Source organism: Gorilla gorilla, chromosome 15, assembly GCF_029281585.2.
Source record: "Gorilla gorilla gorilla isolate KB3781 chromosome 15, NHGRI_mGorGor1-v2.1_pri, whole genome shotgun sequence".
Classification (NCBI taxonomy): Eukaryota; Metazoa; Chordata; class Mammalia; order Primates; family Hominidae; genus Gorilla; species Gorilla gorilla.
Window position 1 is genome coordinate 73532030 of NC_073239.2, and position 19772 is coordinate 73551801.

At 35.6% G+C, this 19772-nt stretch overlaps 1 protein-coding gene across 4 annotated transcripts in view; it reads left to right on the top strand.

The window, feature by feature from the left end:
* The first annotated feature begins 757 nt into the window (after window positions 1-757).
* TMEM260 (transmembrane protein 260) overlaps window positions 758-19772 on the top strand; it is a 72437-nt gene continuing 53422 nt past the window's right edge. For 2 of the 4 annotated variants that reach the window (XR_010130757.1, XM_004055210.5), the window contains exons 1-3: window positions 758-1255; window positions 6189-6220; window positions 6949-7100. Coding sequence is in view for 2 of the 4 variants with exons in the window: in XM_004055210.5 (XP_004055258.4) it covers window positions 1096-1255; window positions 6189-6220; window positions 6949-7100 (344 nt within the window). In the remaining 2 variants the exon portion in view is untranslated. The remainder of the gene's footprint in view (window positions 1256-6188; window positions 6221-6948; window positions 7101-19772) is intronic. The other 2 variants (XM_019010120.4, XR_010130758.1) reach the window with 2 other exon arrangements.

Genomic DNA, 19772 nt, shown 5'->3' on the forward strand with positions numbered 1-19772 from the left:
CCATGACCGTCAAGGTAGGTATATGTTACTCTATAGTCACTGTGTCTCTATCAAATTGCGCGTAACACGTTTGAGATTGTCACTGGTTTTCAGTGTGTCTTTGAGATACATTTTATGGGGGTTGCTCTCCTCCCCTCCCACTCCAGGATAATTGCTTTAATAATAAAACATAAGCTTAAAAAGCTTAACTGCGCTGTTATGTAGTTGTCCTTATTAACAGCTCCGATTCTTTTTTTTGCGTTACAGCTCATTGTAAAATATGGTGATTCAATTTCATTTTCCACTTTGCTGTGTTGAAAGCTCCAGCAAAACACTCCTCTTCATTAAACTAGGAGACACCTTTATCATGGTTTGAGTTATCTGCATGAATACAGGAACTCAAATTTCCCGACTCATCTACAGAGTTTTCATTATGCTATGGAATGAAAAAAAAAAAAAGACGCACTAGCATATTCTAATCTCTCTAAAAATTACTCAGTGATTTCATAAGTAGCACACAGACTTATTGTAATTAGTCATAGTAACGTAGTAAATCGTAATAAATACATAATTGCGATTAATGTATTTATTGGCTTACTTTGCACATACGGTAAATACACCACCCTTTTTTTTTTTTAGCACAGGTAGGGGCTCCTGGCTGATCGTGGCCCTTTTGTGCAGTTCCACCCCGCACCGTAGGGGGCAGGAGCAGCCCTTCCTCTCTCGCGGTTTTCGACGCTGCTTTGGTCTCTGTCAGACCCAACCAAGTCAGTATAAAAGGGGGGAATAGCCATGGAGACGGTAGGCCTGTGGCCGGGCTTGCTTTTTAAAGGGAATGCTCTCCTGGTGATTAGGAACCTTAAATCACATTATAAGTAGGTGAACGCTAATGCGTGGTGCACTGCGGGAAAACTCTCAGGGCCTGGCTCAAGGGAGGCCTGGCATTTTCTCCTCCCCGCGCTCAGGCGGAGAAAGGTGCGGTCCAACCCGCGGAGGCTCGACCCGGAAGCCGCCGTGGCCGCCGCACAAGCTGCGCTCGTCTCTCGGCTGGGGAGCTCCGTGTCGCACCGGGTTCTTGGGCCGGCCGTGTCCTCCTCCCTCGGTCGCCACTGGCCCATGAGTCCCCATGGCGACGGCAGGGGCCAGGCCCGGGGGCGGGCAGTCCGAGTGGGGCTGCGGCGCTCCGGAGGCATCCGCGGCGGCGTGGCGGTGTTCGCCGCCGTGGCCGCAGTGTTCACCTTCACCCTGCCCCCTTCGGTACCGGGGGGAGACTCCGGTAAAGTACTCGCAGGGTTGCCCCTTATGTCCCTCTCCCCTGGTCCCAGAACGGGCAGGGTCTGCGTCTGGCCCCTGCTCTTGGCATTCGGTCTGGTCAGCTCTGGGCGTCCATCCACCCGCCTGTGCACAGCGCACTATTGTGTGTTCCAGAGCCCACTTCTGTTTCCATTCCTGTCGTTGTGGTTTCTTTAGTTCTCAGGCTTTCGAGATGGGGCGTATTGTTGGTTTCGCCTGGTGGGGCTTATCGACCTCTCCACTTCCCCAGATCTTTTATCCTGGTCCTGAGTATTTACTTTCAGTGTTTTTTAGTCCACAGATATTAGTCACGGAGTCCTTATTATGTTTCAAACAAAAGAACAGTAGTGGCGAACAGATAATTGCTAGTGTTCCAGTGCGGTTAGACAATTCACAAGTTAATGAATAAACAGCATATTCACTGGTGATAAGTTACGGAGACAGTAGGAGGGAAATATGATTGAGAGTGGGGGTAAGTAGTGGGTCCTTCCGAATGGCTATTCAGGAAAGACCTCTGAAGAGGTGGTGTTTTAGTTGAAACCTGAATATTGAGAAGGAACTAGCCATGCAGAATATTTGCAGGAGAACTCTTAAAAAGGTGGAAGCCAGGTGCGGCTGTTTCTATGAAAAAGAAAAGCATGACTCATTGGCCCTTAAATCACACTAATTGTTTTGTATTTGATGCAAGAAACAAGATCCATGTTTTGTTTTTGGATTCCATAATGCCATATCATGGCCAGTAATTTTGTCAGAGTAGTGCTGTGATTTCAGGTAGTGAACCTATGGACTGAAGAAGCAGTTTTTGCTGCAAGACCAGTGATCCCCAAATTGAGCAGCTTAAACAGCAAACGTTTATCGTCTCTCGTTTCTGTAAATCAGGAATCTGGGTGCGGTTTAAGCTAGATGCTCGTACTCAGAACAAGGTTGCTGTCATGGTGAGCGATGGGGCTGCGGTCTTCTCAAGGCTCAATTTGGGGAGAAACGCAATCTGGTTCTTTGCTATGTGGGTCTCCATAAGTTAACTGACTTCTGTCAAGAAAAAGATGAAGGACACCTCTCTGTCTGACACCTCTGTCATTTTGTAACCTAATACTGTAAGTGATATACCACTTCTGCATTTTATTCCTGGAACTTCGTCAGTAAACCCAACCCATATTCAAGGGGGAAGGATTACACAGGTGAGAATACCAGGAGTTGGGGATTAGTGGGGATCATATTTAGGGCTGCCTACCACATTGAAGATCCTTGATGTTCCATCTTCAAATTGTTACCTTTCTTCTTTCAGGTCCTGTTGCACAAGTAGGGATAGTGTTTCATTCGTGTAGTAGGGAGTTTCTGTACCATGTTACCAAGATTGGTATTTCATAGTGGAAGTAACTTTATAGTTGTGAGAGTTTTGGTGCTGGAGAGCATTATTCAGAGGTTAGGTAGTTCTGTTACTTGTAAAAAAATAAAAAGATTGACAGCTACTTATGGTTGGTTGAGTGTGAAGGATGGGAGTGAGGTTTATAATAACTGACGTTTGTTGGGCACTTACTATGTGCCAGGCACTGTTCCAAGTGCTTTATATGGGTTGTTGTTTTAACCCTCCCGGCTACCCTTAAAAGTAGGTGCAATTATTATTTTCCTTTTATAAATGAGAAAACTAAGGCTAAGCTATGCCCAAAGTCACACAGAGTAGAGAAATCAGGAAAAGTATATTGACTTCAGAATATGCCCCCTTAACCTCTACTTTTCGTCAAAACATTTCATGAAATTCTTTTCTAAATCCACCATCACATATGTAGTGATGTTTAAAATTTATTTAAAATCATGATTATTGCCTTGCCTTTATTAATACTGTATTTTATTTTTTCCCAAAAGAATAAAGTTGTGTATTCACCTTGAGTTACCAAACTTTAGGTGCTTTAATTTTGTTTGGTTTGATGTTAAATAGTGGTTGCTTCTAATATTTTTATGTTCATTTTTGGGAATGATAAACTGTTTTCCAAGTATATGCCAATATGGAAAATTTGCTTTATCGTATATTTGATAATTGTGTTTACATGTTGAATGCACTATTCTTGAATGTTTATGAATTATATTTTCATCAATAAACAGAACACATCTCAAAACCAGTATAACGCATGTATTCTTCTTCCTGATAAGTCTTACATTTTACTCCATAGATTCATCACATTGTGTGGTCTTGCCAAAATTATTTTTTGTACCACTTGACACACAGTTCATTTATGGGCAGGGTGCTTGTGGTGCTTTTCGGGGAGGGGGTAGGAATCTGGCCTTCACTAAATTAGTTTGTACGTGAGTTTATTTCAAAGATACTGTCTTTAACAGATGTGATGTGTGACAGTCTAGTCTAATTAATATTGAGAAGTATGATATAAAGGGAGCTGGTTTTTGTAAAGGTTAAGCATCTGCTGACAACTCTGGGCTTGCCATTAGTTTGTATTGCAGACAACAAAGCCGTGGTTCTCAGACAGGAACGTACTTCAGAATTACCTGGGAAACTTGAGCCCCCAGTGCCAGTGGGTCTTAGTAGATTATGGAATTTGGAGGTGTGGGCAAGGAGTCTTCATTTTTAAAAAGCAGGTTAATTCTGATGCAGGTAGACACAACTCTGAGGAACCTTTCATGTAAAGGGTTGGGAGAAAGCCAAGACTCGGGAAGCTCGAGGTTTTTTTACTATTCACTTCCTCTTTTCTTTGTCACAGTCAATTTAAGAGTAGTATTTCCCTTTAGATCTTTATCAAGGTTACATTTAGAGGCTTTGAATGGGGACATCTTTTCTATTTCGATTTTAGTTTAACATTTGATAAGAATTGATGAAAGTTTGTCACATTCCAGATTTATCTTTATAGCAGCAGAAGTCTGGCAAATAATAACAGCACACTGACTTTTCCATGGTAAAAAGAAGTTAGAGAAAAACAGCCTATTTTTCTTAATGTTAAATGTAATTCTGAATACATTTTAAATGGAGGAGAATGAATATTGACCTTTGAAATTTTGAATTTATGGTGGCTTCGTTACAAAAAGATTACAAGAACAAAAAAATCGAAAATAGTTTGGAGCTAAAGACTTAAGAGCTAATCCATTATGGAGTAAACTATAAAATCATATCCTTTACAGTAGTTAACAAAGGGAACAGTTCTTTGAGACATTGTGAGACCATAAACTATTTAAAAAGAAGCATTTAGGATATAAAATGTGCTGGTTTCTAAGGTGCTCTTGAATATCTCTTAACAAATGTCCTTAAGTAATTGACTTAATCTGTCTTCAGGTGCCCTTGTAAGGCGTCCGTGATGCAGTCATCTAAGACTGGGGTGTCTTAGTAGCAAGGATGACAATGTGATGTGTCTTTTTGTTAACCTCTGTGTGTATGGCTTGAATTGATGCTTTGTGTGTGGCCAGAGGGGAGAGGTGGTGGTATCCTGGCACGATCGTGAAATGGATAGGATAATGTTTTTAAACTTAGTGGGAGAGAGAAATGAAAACCAACCAGAATATAAGGCCATCTAAAGTGCTAAATAGACTCAAGCAGGTTCTATGGAGGAGGAAGAAGTGATTAATTCTGATGGGGAGGCTGGAGAAGCAGGTGTCTAAGGAAAGGTTACCAAGAAGGTGGCAATTTAACTTGGCCTTGAAGGATTTAGGGGGAGAATGCTAGGGAAAATATTCCAGGGTGAGAAAATGAGTGAGAAGAGGTGCAAAAGAGGACCACTCCAGAGAAACAGTGGGTAATAAGATTTGGCTGGAGGGAACATAGGTTTCATGGATATAAGCCTAGAAAAGGGACCTTGAAACCATAGAAAGCTTGAACGTCATGCTGAGGAATCTGAACTTCAGTAAGCAGAGAGCAGCCACTGAGAAATTTTAAACTAGGGATGCAATCCAGCCTTTTATGTGTGTGTGTGTGTGTGTGTGTCTGTGTGTGTGTGTGTGTGTGTGTATGTGTTTAGGGGCATGGGGGAAGACAGGTGTTGATTATAAGTGATTTCAGTATGAAGATGAATTGAAGTAGGATTGGTCAAGTCTTTTGCCATAGTCCAGGCGAGAGAGTAAAGGTCTAAATTGTAGCTGGGACAGAAATTAAATGCAGAGTATTGCATCTATGAAAGGATAGGAAGTGGACAGTAGTACATTTCCTAATAGGTACTAGTAACTTTCATGAGTCATTCATCAATATTGATTCCTTACATTGTACGGTACTACAATGTACAGGGATGAGTCAGAAATAGTCCCTGTGCTCTGAATACATAAAAGTTTAACAAATAGGCATCAAATTACTGCATCATAATTTTAGAAATAGTCACTAATGGTGAGGAACTATAAAGGACTATGTAAAGAATATTATTTAATGGTTTGAAAAAATGTCTTACAGTGAACCTTACCAAAATAACCTGGACTTAATAAACACTTGGAAATCATTTAAAGATATCCAGTGCAATTAATGTGGAGAAGATACCCAAATGCCAGTTTTAGGGTAGTATGGGACATTTTATGGAGTGTCCAAACCTCAGATGTCTGCACATTTTACCTTACTGTAAGGTTGCATCTTTATAGACTTTCGTGCTAATTTCTTGAGGGATAATAAAGCATATTACACTAATGCTCCAACAGTATTTGTATATTTGCAAGTGGATACAACTTTCAAGAGGGAAAATAAGCATTTTTTAAAGACCAGAATGTACCTATATTTCCACTGACCACTTCTTAAAGGCTATCAAAGATAGTTTGTTCAATAAGACCTCAGGGAGAAAATATTCTTAGACTATTTCATGCTGTTAGATCTCCACAGATTTACAGTTTTATCCAGTCAAATTAATGCAAAACCCCAATGCAAGCATTTGGATTTTGAAAACTTTGGAGGAGTGTCATTCTCTAATAGTAATTATTGCTTTTACATTATTTTTTCACAGGGGAGCTGATCACAGCCGCACATGAGCTTGGAGTAAGTATTAGTTTTATTGTTTAATCAATGCTCTCATTAACAGTTTTAGGAATTAAGAAAGTTTAATTAAGCATGGAGTAAAGTAGATTAATTTATTTTCAAACCCCGGTTTTTAGTAACTTATAAGTACAGTACGTGACAATTTACTTTAAGTTTTAAATCCAATTAAACTAAATTATAAAGCAAAGCCTTTACTGTATATACAGTAGCTGCCTTATTATCACCCCAAATTTTGTATAAGCTGTGGAGAATAAAATAAATCGGGTTAACAGTTTTAATAAGTTTATTATTTAATAAACTTTATTATGGTGCATGATCCCTTTAGGCAAGACCTTACGACTGTCAGCATGGTGGTAATCCGATAGCAGTGTGGTCTTTCAACTTTCTAACCAATACGATATTTCAGAACCTGCTTTTTTTCAATAGCCTTTTAAATGACCCTAATGTACTGTGAACCCAGAGAACAAACTGCTTAAGAACTGACAATGAAATATGTCACCCTTTCTCTGGGTGACGCACCATGTGATAGACGCTGCCAAATCCACTAAAGAAAATATTTATTTGTATTGCCTCAAGAGGATTACAATAGAAAACCACTATTCAAACATTTAGTCATTGGTGCCTAATCTTTATAGTTGCTTGAGAAAAGGGCTACTTTTCAATTAAGGCCTGTGGGACTCTTCCTTTCCTAGATGAAAACCTTCTAACTGTTGCTAATTTTTCCGTAGGTTGCCCATCCTCCTGGCTATCCTTTGTTCACGCTGGTGGCTAAACTGGCAATTACACTGTTTCCTTTTGGTTCAGTTGCCTACCGTGTCAATCTTCTCTGTGGCTTATTTGGAGCAGTAGCTGCATCATTACTTTTTTTCACCGTTTTCAGGTAAAGTAGTTGATTAGTTAAAATTAATTTTGAGCAGCTGGAGATGTAGATTTCTTATGGCTCAAGTACATACATTAAAAAAATCTTTTGTTGCTTGGTTTCCCTAACACATGTGATTTCACTTTCTTAATTTATAATAATTTCATATGCATTTGACCCCTCAAATGATTACACAGTTGGTTTTGTTTCATACAATGGAGTGAAGGTGTCACCAGTTCATTATCACAATTCTCTGATTAGGCAGAACTAATGAGGTTTGTCATTTTATGAAGATGCAGATGGACCAGTTTAATTCAACAATATGAGGTTCATCTTTTGGTAAATGGTAAATATCATTTAATTACAGTATTGCTGACGAGCAGCTGCCTATCAGGTCCAGGGCTAATATCTAATTATATTGTATTCTAAATATGAACATGTTGTATACTTTCTGAAATAAGGATCTTAACTAAGGAAATCAATTTGGGATGTGGTTTTAGTAAGGTTTCACTCTGCTCCGTTATGGCTGTAGTAAAGGTAGGCAAATTAGATCCCAAGTAATTCATTGATAGAAGACTTTCTTAGGTTGGAAGGCTACCCTGCTTTTAAAACATTGGTCATTAGTTTAGAATGCTGGTAACCCATTTGTCTTTGATGTTTCTGTCTCCTTCATTCTTAACTCAGTGCATCCTATACCTAAGAGGATTATAGTGAAAAATAAAAATTACACTTTCTGCAAAAGGAAAAACCAAATTAAAACACTTTTTCTAAAAACTTTTGCATATCTTACTATAAAACAAATGATTTCTGTAGGTAAATATAATTTGAATAGGTACGATTTCAAATGTTTTTTTGGAGACCAATATTTTTATTTGTGTTAAAGTCATAATACTGCCCTTTAGCTAAATTCTAAATTCTTTTAATGATTTATAGAAAGATAAGAGTTAGTATAACTATAACTCTGAAGTTTACTTTTGATCTGTATGTGAAAAAACTTTCAGATTCAAGTATTATAACTGTTGATCTTTTCCCAAATTGTTATATTATTAAATTTGTTATTTTAGTCTTTATGAAATATTTAAAATAATGTTTCTGCTTAGATTCATTAGTACTATTAATATTTTTCTTTTTCTCAGTGGTTAGGATAATTTTTATTAGAATTGTTCCTTCTGAGTCTTTTGTAATTAAGAATCTGTCAGTATTTCCACTGAGAGAAAAAGTGTTTTTTTGTTTTTAAATATCTAGGCTGAACGGGAACTTCCTTGTTCTGTATTGAATGAGTATATTATTAATTTTCACAAGATACTTTAGAACAAAAACATTTAAAGAAGACTAATATATTCATTTTGATAGTCTGTATTTTAGATCATTTATGTAACATACATATATTTAAATGTTATGTAGCTATAAATAGCTCTTTGTGCAAGTAAAGGGATTCATTTTCTAAAACTTTTCCATGTTTTTCAACATTATTAATTGTTGATACCATTCCATATGAGAACCACTGTAAAAATCGTAAATAAAAATCTTAAAAATTTACAGAATCTAGATAGCTCTGGACAATACTTTTCTTTAAAAATAGCTTTTATTAATTATTATGATTAATTATAATGGTTTAGATTAGCATACTAGCCTATAACACTTTTCTTTTAATATGCATGGCTAATGATATATTTTATACTTGCTGACATGTGCTTTAAATTCAATCTCTTAATATGACTAAATTAGGTATTTGAGTGGTTTTAATAATATAGTATGTGCTTTGGAAAAGTTGCTTTCTTTCAGAAAAGGGATCTAACAATATTATCTCTTACATAATTTTAATATGAAAATACTTCATTATTTTGAATACAAATAATTGACAAGGTACACGTCCTTTGGGAATAACCTAGTTCAAGTGGCAAATCTGTTTTGTCAAACAATAGACACCCTTCAAAAAGGAGAAGCCATCTCTATGGTAATAGGACTAACAGTAGCCTATTGATTGAGTGGAAGAAGACATTATACAATGTCAGCTGGCTTGTTACAATTTCATTTGTTGTATGACCTGAACTTAACCTTTAAAACCTTTCTTCTGTGAATATAAACCCAACAGCAGGACACAGTTTTTGTACAACCATTACAGTGATGGCTTTTTTCCTGTCCCAGTGTACAGTAAATGTGTTTCTTTGCAGGTTGACTCCCTTATCAGAATTTGTTTAGGAGACGTTTCACTACTTTATTCATTTACAAACCAAATCATCATTCCATTTTGTTGTTGAATATTGAAGGGTTTTGATCCAGGAAACAGTTTTATTCTTTCTTTCCCCCATCACTTAAGAGACCATTACTGTACATGTAGGATTAGTGCTGACTGGTGTGCAGTAAATTAATTCTTTTAACAGGTTTAGGTTTTTTTCAGGTAATTGTTCACATAGCATTCACTATATTTAGCTCTTGGGGTGGACATAAAGACCTTCTGTACCTTTTAAACAAAGATTTTATTTCAAAAGCAAATTTATGTTTAAATGTGTTGATGTAAAAAGCTCCATTTTTTTCAGTAAACATGACTTAGATTGAAAGACCAATTTATTCGTTGTTTCCAATTACTATGTAATTTTTGCTTTTCTTGCATCTTTCTCTTGCTTTTAAAAGCTGTAAGATGTCATTAACACTGCATTTTTTGTCAGTCTTTCCTAATGGTTGGCAAGAACTCATTTATATTTGCTTTGCTCTAATGTAGAAAGCATATGAGTAAAACAGCACATTGAAAGCCGTATGTGTCACTGTAGTTTATTGAATTAAAAATAGTAAGATTGTGGCAGTTGTTTCTGTAAGTATTTATTTATGTATTGTCCCCTTAAGGAGTATTTTTAAGCATGCATTATGTTAGGGGAGTTTAATCTAGTACATTTCATTTATATGAAATAGTATTCATTTTATTAATGTGTACATCTGTGTTTCTAAGGCTGTAATATAGTTAGTGGTTTCTGGGAACTGGGGTTTTCTTTTTTAAGGCTATTAAAGTAAATGATTTTTAGATTTAATAGCATAATATTTAAAATGCCCTATTCTATTTGAAATTCACAAATCCTATTAATATAAAATTTTAAAGTTATAGGTAATATAAGTCATTAACATGAACACCATTTAACATTATTTAATGCTTGAATTTCAAAATTATTTTCTAGGAAATGTCAAACTAGGTCTTATTTACTGAATAAAGAAGGAGTACTGAAGTCACTATCATTAAACATCTATATTCTCATCCTTCATATGTTCCGGTATCACTAAAAGAGAAGGGAGCATGTTGATAGCATTGTATAAAAATTCTTTACCTCAGGGAAGATTTACATTGCTTATGATATCAGAGGAGGGTATATGTCATGTCATTTATTTTGGTAGTTACAGTGCAGGGGATGTATTTTCAACAGGCCTGAGAGTCAGCCTATACTTTTCAAACTATTACCGGCCAAATGGAACTATAGAATTCATTCCACAATATTTGTTGAAGACTCATGTGAATTGAAAGTAAAGCTCTTATTTTTTATAATCAAAATTCAGTGCTTATTTTAAAGAAAGTAATACAAAGTTACCATTAAATAGGCAGTTTTTCAAATATTTTTTCAAAAAGGTGTAGTTTCAGGAAACTCACATAAAAATACTTCCTAACATCATTAATATTGTGCAGTAAGACATCAGATCTCTTAACGTCAAGTAGATTACCTAGAATATAGGAATATTAATAATATTAAAGGTATATTGAAACTTTGCTTACTACAAAGAACGTACGATCAATTTCAGTAATTCTTAAATATCTTCTGGCAGATTGTTTTGTGCCAGTATTTAACTCATGGATTTTGTAATTTTATAACTTATATATTTTTAAACATTGTGTTGCTGCTAAAAATTAATTTGATTAAATTTTAGAAGGCGAAGACTTGATTCTGAGCACTGTGTCTGCTATTCTTAGAGCTTCAGCTAAGATTCCATTCAATAAAGAATAGAAAATTAAAATGCCATACCTTAGAGAATGCAGAATCTCTTGCTTAAGGGACATTTGGATTTTCCAGCTCAAAGAGTATTTTAGATTATTGCCATAGAGAATAATGTGAAGCTCTTCCTAATTTCAGAAGTAACTATGCATAAGTAACAAATAGTTACCAAGTTTTTGTAGTTGAAGAAGAATGGAAAGTACTGGAGCATTAATTTCCATTCAGGAGAATATCTGTCTTGATCCGTGGTTAATTGATCATATATTTCTCTCATACTTGTATTAAAATTGCATTGACTTAGACTGCTTAAGCATATTAAGAGCTTGGTTCATTTGCATTTTCTTATAAGTAGAGGGACATATTAGGCTCAAATAGCAGCGCTTCATTTTGAAGGGGAAAAAAGCAGGGCAAAAACTCTTTTTTAAGACTGTAGAGTCTTTTCTGACAGCTAGTCAGAGTTAGAATTAGTTCAAGGAAATGTTAATAATGCACTGCCTGGCCTAATCCCTTTGATATCACCAGGTATCCTCCTGTTCATGGGTTAATTGCTTTAAAAGCGAAGGCAATATTCTGAGCGGTGGGCCGCTTCACCTTTTCACAGCTGTTACCATTGAGTGACAACTAAATCCCATGTGTAAGATGAGGAAGAGCTCAATCTCCAATTGGGAGAAAATTTATGTAAACCACAATCCCTTCAGAATGTGCGGAAGTCATAGACTTTCTTGATTTACTCTGCTTTTCCCAGAAAGCTCTATTGTTCACTTTCCTAAGTCCCATCAACCCTTTGTAGCAGAATATCACAGCGGCAGCAGATAGCTTGAAATATATAAATGCTATCATAGCTCTGATTAATAGCAGTGCTTATGAGTCAAGTCTGATAACAGTGCAGCTCTCCACTCAATTTCAGATACTGCTAATGGAATCTGTCTTCTCCAATTGTAATATGAGAAGGCCTAATTTGCCATGGAGCTTGGAGCTGTCACCAGTAGGGGATTGTGGGGTCAGATGGGAGCTGCCAGGTTTTTGCCCTGCAGCTTGTATCTCTCACTTTGAATAGAGCAGCCCCCTGCCTGCCAGTTAGCTGATAGGCCGCCGTGGGGTTTATGCCACTATATACAATAGGAAAGGGCTACATAGGCTGACTTTATAATTGTGAAGCTAGCTCATATTTGCACAGTTACTGTGCTGCATAATTTCTAATAAGTGGTTTTAACAAATGTCAGATTATGAAAAGTTTCCTCAATTACAAAAACTTATAAAACATTTAAATTGCTAAATCTGTTTCCTGCCGAGATTTTGCCACTGGAACTAGTCATCAGTTATTATGGTTGTGATAATAAATGCACACATTTCTTTAAATTACAAATAAAATTATAGATCATAACTCATATAGATTTGGTGCTTTTCAGAGCCATAAAAATAGAAAATAGTCTTAATGAATTGAGATATTAAGATACACTTCATAACTTTGCATAAGACTACTTAATATTAAATCTGTATTGTTTATTAAGTTGGTTAGTATTGCTGATGAAAGTAGTTTAATACCCTCATTCTGTTGACTTCAGTTATTTGGATGTTCTACCTTGACTTCCTATACTTTTAGTATCTTAACATTCTAAGAATTACATAGCATCTTCTAAGTTTTCAGTTAAAAAGGACTTAGCGTGATGATATGCCTTGGCCGGTGCCTTTGAGAATACTCTGATGGAATATCCTTTTAACCAATTTCAGTCTTGCTCCTGAATGCAAAATACATTTTGAAGATTGAGTAACAAACTAATCTTGAGGTTTTATATGTTTTTATACATTTTAAACAAAATTGACTAGAATATGTAATTGGGGAGTTATTTTAAACCAGGCTGTACCATTGTGCAAGTTACCTGGCATACTGTGAAAACTTAGTAAAATGTGAAGTAAATTGCGGTTGTTCCTATAAAGCCTAGTTGAATGTTTTCTTCCACATATTCAGGAATAAGTTGATGGAGTATAATAAAATGAATTGTTTTAAACTTTAAATAGCTTCATCATTTAATAGCTAATGCACAACTCTTAATTCTAATGGAAATTGTGTGATTACATTTTATTTATGGGAGCTATTCCTAACCTTACTCCCTGCATTTTAGTTGTGCTTTTTTCCTTTTTGAAGGCTTTAAATTTTTTACTCTAATTTTATGTAGTGGTTTTGAATCAGGAATAATACTTTATACTTTTCCTTTTAGAGTACTGGTAGTGAATATTTATATAGATGAAAATTTTGAGTAAAACAGTTCTCCTTTTGATTAAACCTCATGAAGTAGAACTAACCTTAGTAAGTTTTTATCTGGAATGACAGTAAATTTTTCTAAAATGTGGAAGAAAGGACTTATTTGCAAATTCATTAAAGATGGAAATATTTCAAATTTTTTTAGGTTCAGTGGTGATGGCTTCACAGATGTACCTTTTATATCATGTCCTAAATTATTGATTTATGTTCTTAGGTCTAAACTTGACAATGAAAAGATTTATAATCTACTGCTCTTTCAGTGGCCTCATTATAATTTTCCCACAGAGTACCTGGCACGTGTTAGATACCCAGAACATATTTGTTGAAAGAATGTTGAGTGAGCTGCCACCAAAAGAAGGAGGCTTAGCAGAACTTAGGTTTTCAGTGACTTAGCTCCCTAGTTTCACCATTCTCCAGGTAGACTGGAGAGAGAAATACATGGTGTTGATTATATGAATAAGCCTGAAGGGAACTTTTATATCATTTTCATGACTAGGACCCAGAAAGATAAGAACGTGGAAGGATAAGGGTGGTAGATTTGCTGTTCATTTTATCCTCCTTTATCATACTTCTTCCCTGTAGTCAGCTGCACTATTTTAGTAGTCACTATGAATTGACACAAATAGTAATTTATTAAATAATAACGTTCAGATGCTGCACTGTGGTCTGCCCAGTCAAATTCCACTTCAAGTAGGAATTCTCAGTACACTCAGTATAGACGTAGGGCAGTGTACCTTCCGTGTTGGATTCTTTGCATGCAAGTAGCACTGAAGACAAATATATTCATTAATTTTATGAGGCATGTCAAATGTGTGTTCGGAAAGAATTTCAGGTTTCTGTTATTTGCCTTTTGATTAAGGGTTAGACAAACATGTGACTACACATGAAAATCAAATACTGTGTAGTGGAAAGAAAAATATACCTTATCAATAGCAAACCTGTGTCAATGGTGTAAATTGTAACCTCGTGATTTATCCATTGTGTCAACAGATGAATAGTATTCCATCAGTGAGAAAACTACTATGCAATCAGTACCTTTCTTAGGAATCTTATCTGGGTCTCATGAATTTTGTGGACCAAAAAAAGAAGACAGTTATGTTTTAAGCAGAGAATTCTGTTGCTCACATTTGATGCTTAATAGCATCACATCATCCTTACTCCAGTGGAGAATTTCTGTCATTTGCATGATCTGGGTGAGATTTTAAACACTTGACTGCCCTTCCCATACTATCTGTCATACTCTTGGTGTGTCTTTTTTTGTTGACTAAACACTGTGCTCTCCTGGAATGTGAATTACATGGTTTTATTGTTAACCTAAGTAAAAAGCAATCAGGAAGATTTATCTACTTCAAATATACTGTAAAGTATATTTTTTATATAAAGTATAAAATTATTTATATAAAACAAAATGTACTTCAATGACTTTTGGATTTGATATTTTGAATAATCTATATCAGTGCTTTCCCCCGTTATTATGAGATCTTAGAATTAAGTTTACCGCTCTAACAGTGTCAAAACTTGATTTTGATTATTGGTATTGACAGGTGAGTGTCTTTTATAATACAAGGGCTGTGTTATTAAAATTATCATAGTGGTGGTGGTTGAAGATTGTGATCTTTTCCTCATATGACCTAATATGATTTTTATCTTTCTGTAAGTCAGATTAGATGATTAAAATATGTATTTCATTTGAAGGAATACCTCATTTGACCTTGCTCTATTGAGGCTCTGTAAGAATTAGATTGAGAATGGAAAACATTTTTTTCTCATATCTAATTTATCATAAAGTGTTCTCAAGTTAAAATAGAAAATAGTTTAAACTATTAGCCATATATCTGTGAGTTCTGGTGAAAAGAGTTCTCATTTATTCACAACCTCATTTGAATTTCTCTTTTGCTTTTAGTTTGGTTGAAGTAATAATCAATTTCAGTTGGGAAAAAATGTCTTTTCACTTTAATGGGCTGATTTTAAGATTCTACTTTAGCATGTTATTAACTCCTTAGTTGCTTTTTAAAAATAATAAGCATATTTGTTCAAAAGAATAAAATGGAAATTGAAAACAGGTCTCCTGGATTGCCAAGTGAAAATACAATCATGTTTTTGATTATGTCATTTTTATTTGAAAAAAATCATCAGACTTACTCTGCGGGTAGATGACAATGGTTTGTCTGTCTTATTTTGGGTGTAGTTTTATTTACAGTTCATCTGCACTTTAGACTTTATGGAGTATACAAGATAGCTTGTTTTGTGAGCTCAGATTAACAATTTCATTTAAATCTCCTATTTAAATAATGTCAGGTTGGACATTCCTTCCATTTATTTTTAAAAGAAAGATTACTTAAATCAGAAATTTGGACTACCAATTCATTTAATAGTATTGTATGCAAAAGATTTATGAATAATATTTTGCTCTACGTGTATAATTTAACTCTGCCAAAAAAATTTTAAATATATGTTGTAGTCTTTCCAGGGGAAAAATTTTTTATAGAGTATGTCTCCTGATTAGAGTTATTCCCAAAAAGAGATTGCAACTAACTTGTCTGATCACTCACTCACAGGTTCCCTTCATTGATAGCGATGATAATTGGCCAGGATCATAAGATAATAAAGGCCCCAGTGATCAAAAAGGATAGTGGATTAATTGGAAGCTCTAGGAATTCTGTAAACTCATAGGAAAATTGCTTTCTTTTAAACTCATAATAAACAGATGATAAAAGTGCTTCTCAGTAATCTCTCTTAGCAAGTGTAAGACTAGATATGCCTTCAGATATATTTGCAGTTATGATTTTTGTAGCATCGCAACCTCATTTGAATTTCTGCACAGGTAAAAAAGCCTTCTGCACATTCAACTTTTTTTTTCTAGCTCCAATATATAGTGTCTTATTGATATGGAGGGTTCATTGTTGTTTGGCTCAATAAAATATAAAATGGGAAATTTGATGTGTTTTATTTGAAATTTCACAAAAGTTTGAGAAAATTAAGGAACTTTCTTTACAAATCAATGTGTGAAAGGCAATATGAGTAACTGTGAACCTATATTTAATTTAATTTTATTTTTTGGAGTCAAGGGTATCACTCTGTCACCCAGGCCAGAGTACAGTGATGCTATCATAGCTCACTGCAGCCTCAGCCTCCTGGGTTCAAGCCATCCTCCTGCTTCAGCCTCCCACATAGCTGGGACTACAGGCATGTGCACCACGCCCAGCTAATTTTTATTTATTTTTATTTTTTAGTAGAGATGAAATCTCACTATGTTGCCCAGGCTAGTTATGAACCCCCAAGCACAAGCGATCCTCTGCCTCAGCCTTGCAAAGTGCTGGGATTACAGGGATGAGCCACCATGCCCAGTCTATATTTTATTATTCTCTTTGAAAAATTTATTTTATAGACAAGGAATAAAGTAATATGAAAATAGAAAGTTTTTAAAAATAAATTATTACTTCTATACCCTTGCCAAAAGAATATTTAAACACTTGAATTAAGGTACAGAATGATAAAATAATATCCCTTAGTTTCTGGAAGATCTATCCATACAAACATCATTTTATTTAAGAAAAAAAATCAATGTAACAAGTTTAAAATGAATTCTTTAATTTTTCCCTTAATAGCATTTGTTACCAAGACACCATTTATATAGTAGTAAAAGACAGCAATAATAAAGGACATGGCTCTTAAACAAAATTTACCCCAAGACCAAAACATCTTTTGTCTTAATTTTTTGCAGTTTAAAAAAATATTTCTTTCCAAATAATGGCGTAAGTAATTTTATCAAGCATTATTTGAAAATGTTTGGACCTACATTGAGGTCATTAGAAACCATTTCTACTTGGAGGGCATTAAAAACTACAAATAAAGTATGTCTTAAATAATATATATATGGGAAACAATTAGTTTTTCAAAAAATCAAATAGTTTTTCTAGGGACACACACACATATATATGTGAGTGTGCGTGTGTGTGTGTATATATATATATATATATACACATATACATATATAGAGAGAGATATATTTTTAATTAAAAAATATATCAGGCCGGGCACGGTGGCTCACGCCTGTAATCCCAGCACTTTGGGAGGCCGAGGCGGGCGGATCACCTGAGGTCAGGAGTTCAAGACTAGCCTCAACATGGAGAAACCCTGTCTCTACTAAAAATACAAAATTAGCCAGGCGTGGTGGTGCATGCCTGTAATCCCAGCTACTTGGGAGGCTGAGGCAGGAGAATTGCTTGAACCTGAGAGGCGGAGGTTGTGGTGAGCCGAGATCGCACCATTGCACTCCAGCCTGGGCAATGAGCAAAACTCCGTCTCTGTCTCAAAAAAAAAAAAAAAAATATATATATATATATACACACACACACACACTAATATGCTGATAGGTTATCCAATATTATCAATAGTCCAAAAATAATTTTTTGACTTTGTAATACATTATATAGAAGATTTTAAGTTCTTAAAATCTGGTTTCTTTATAGTGTTTTGATTAGGTTACAGTTAAAAATTTATATTCCTCTGGGTCTTTTTAAAATAAATATAGAAAGATCTATTTCATACCTATTTATTGCGTTTAATTGGATGAGAACCTAGAGAAGGGGCAAGTATCCTAGTCTTAGAGAAAATATTTCAGAGAATACTTGCAAAAGACGATGCTTATATTGAGTTGTAAACAGTTACGTGGGAGTTAGCAAAGTGAAGGCAAAACAGTGTTCCACATACAGGTTAAACATCCCTAATCAAAAAATCCGAAATCTAGAATGTTCCAAAATCTGAAACTTTTTGAATACTGACATGATGCCCAAAGGAAGTGCTCATTGGAGCATATTGGATTTCAGATTTTCTGATTAGAAATGTTCAACTGATATGTGTTCTTCAGATATTCCAAAATCTGAAAAAATCCAAAATTTGAAACACTTCTGGTCCCAGGCATTTCAGATAAGGGATCCTCAACCTGTATAGAGAACCTCATTTGCAAAGAAACCCCGAAGTGGAGAAACAGCTTTTAAGTATAGGGACTTGCAAGTCATTTACTGTTGATGAAACATAAAGTTTGATGTGTTACGTTAAAAGACCAGATCATGAAAGGTTTTTTATGTCATGATGAGGGGCTTATATTATGTTTTATCATTAAAGGAGAGGTCATTAAAGGGTTGGAGTCAGAAATGTGAGGTCAGATGTTTTGAATCTCTTAATCTGTTGGCAATGGCGGGCATAGGACTAGGGGCAGATGGCTTACCATGTTGTTGGATTGATTTGAGTCTGAGGTGATGATAATAGCTAAAATGGGATGGTGGTGGTATGGATGGAGGGAAGATTAGCTTTAAAAATTATTATGAAATGAAATTGGCAGGATGTGCTATTTTCAACAGAGAGAGAGAGAGAGGGAAAAGAAGCTTGGATGATCACTACCAGGTCTCTTAATTAACTAGGTAGATAATGAAAGTCACTAAGATAGAGAATACAGGAGTAGGAAATCATTTTTAGAAAAGAGAATGAGAAATTAATTTTGTACGTGTTGACATTGAGGTTCTATGGGGCATCCAGAGTTGTACTGGCATTGGGGTGTACCATAGTTGGTTGGAAATATTTAAGTCCAACAGTACAGGAGAGTGCAGTGCTGGGAACAGATCTGTTTTTTTCAGTTTGTGGTTAGCAGTTGAAATCAAGATGGTGGATAAAGTGACTCTAGCCACCTAGAGTGTGTAGAGTGAGAAAAGCAATTGTCTGAGAATGAAATATGGGGAAATAACCAGCTTTAAAGAAATTAATGGAAAAAGAGGAGACATTCAGAAAAAAAACACAGAAGGAAGATCAAGAGCCAAAAAAGGAAAACCAGGGGGATATGCAGTCCCAGACATCAACTCAGTAAAGTGTGTCAAGGGGAGTGGTCATCAACAGGGATCAACACAGCAGAGAGGTCCAGAAAGCCTGTTGTCACTGGAGACCTCAGCAAGAGCAATTTCACTAGAAGGCTACAATGAGAAGAGAGGTAGAGGCTGCAGATGTGAACTTGTGAGGCTGATACTGAGCCTAGCCCTCACCCTGAAATATGTCTTCATGAAATCATCCCTGATGCCAACCTGCTTTGTAGTCATTTATCTTTGTCTCACTAAGGTGAAATGAAGCATGCTCAGATAATGCATAGGAAATATGACTTGAGCAGTATAATGAGACTATCTTCTTACAGAATCAATGAATTAACTGAAGACTTTCAAAGTCTTCAGAAAATCATCATCCTTATCACTACTGGCATCATCCTTTGATGTGTCAGCACAAATCACAGACATAACTTGCTGTGTCCTGACGGGGTCAACGGCTCCTTAGTAGCATGCATGTGAAGCCATGGCACTGGGCCACAGACCTGTGTTTCTACATTGCACTCAGCCTGCAGACTTACTAGTGCACATGTACCAACTACTGGCAGACTTTCAGGACAAATACTTAGTTTTATTGAAAATGTTA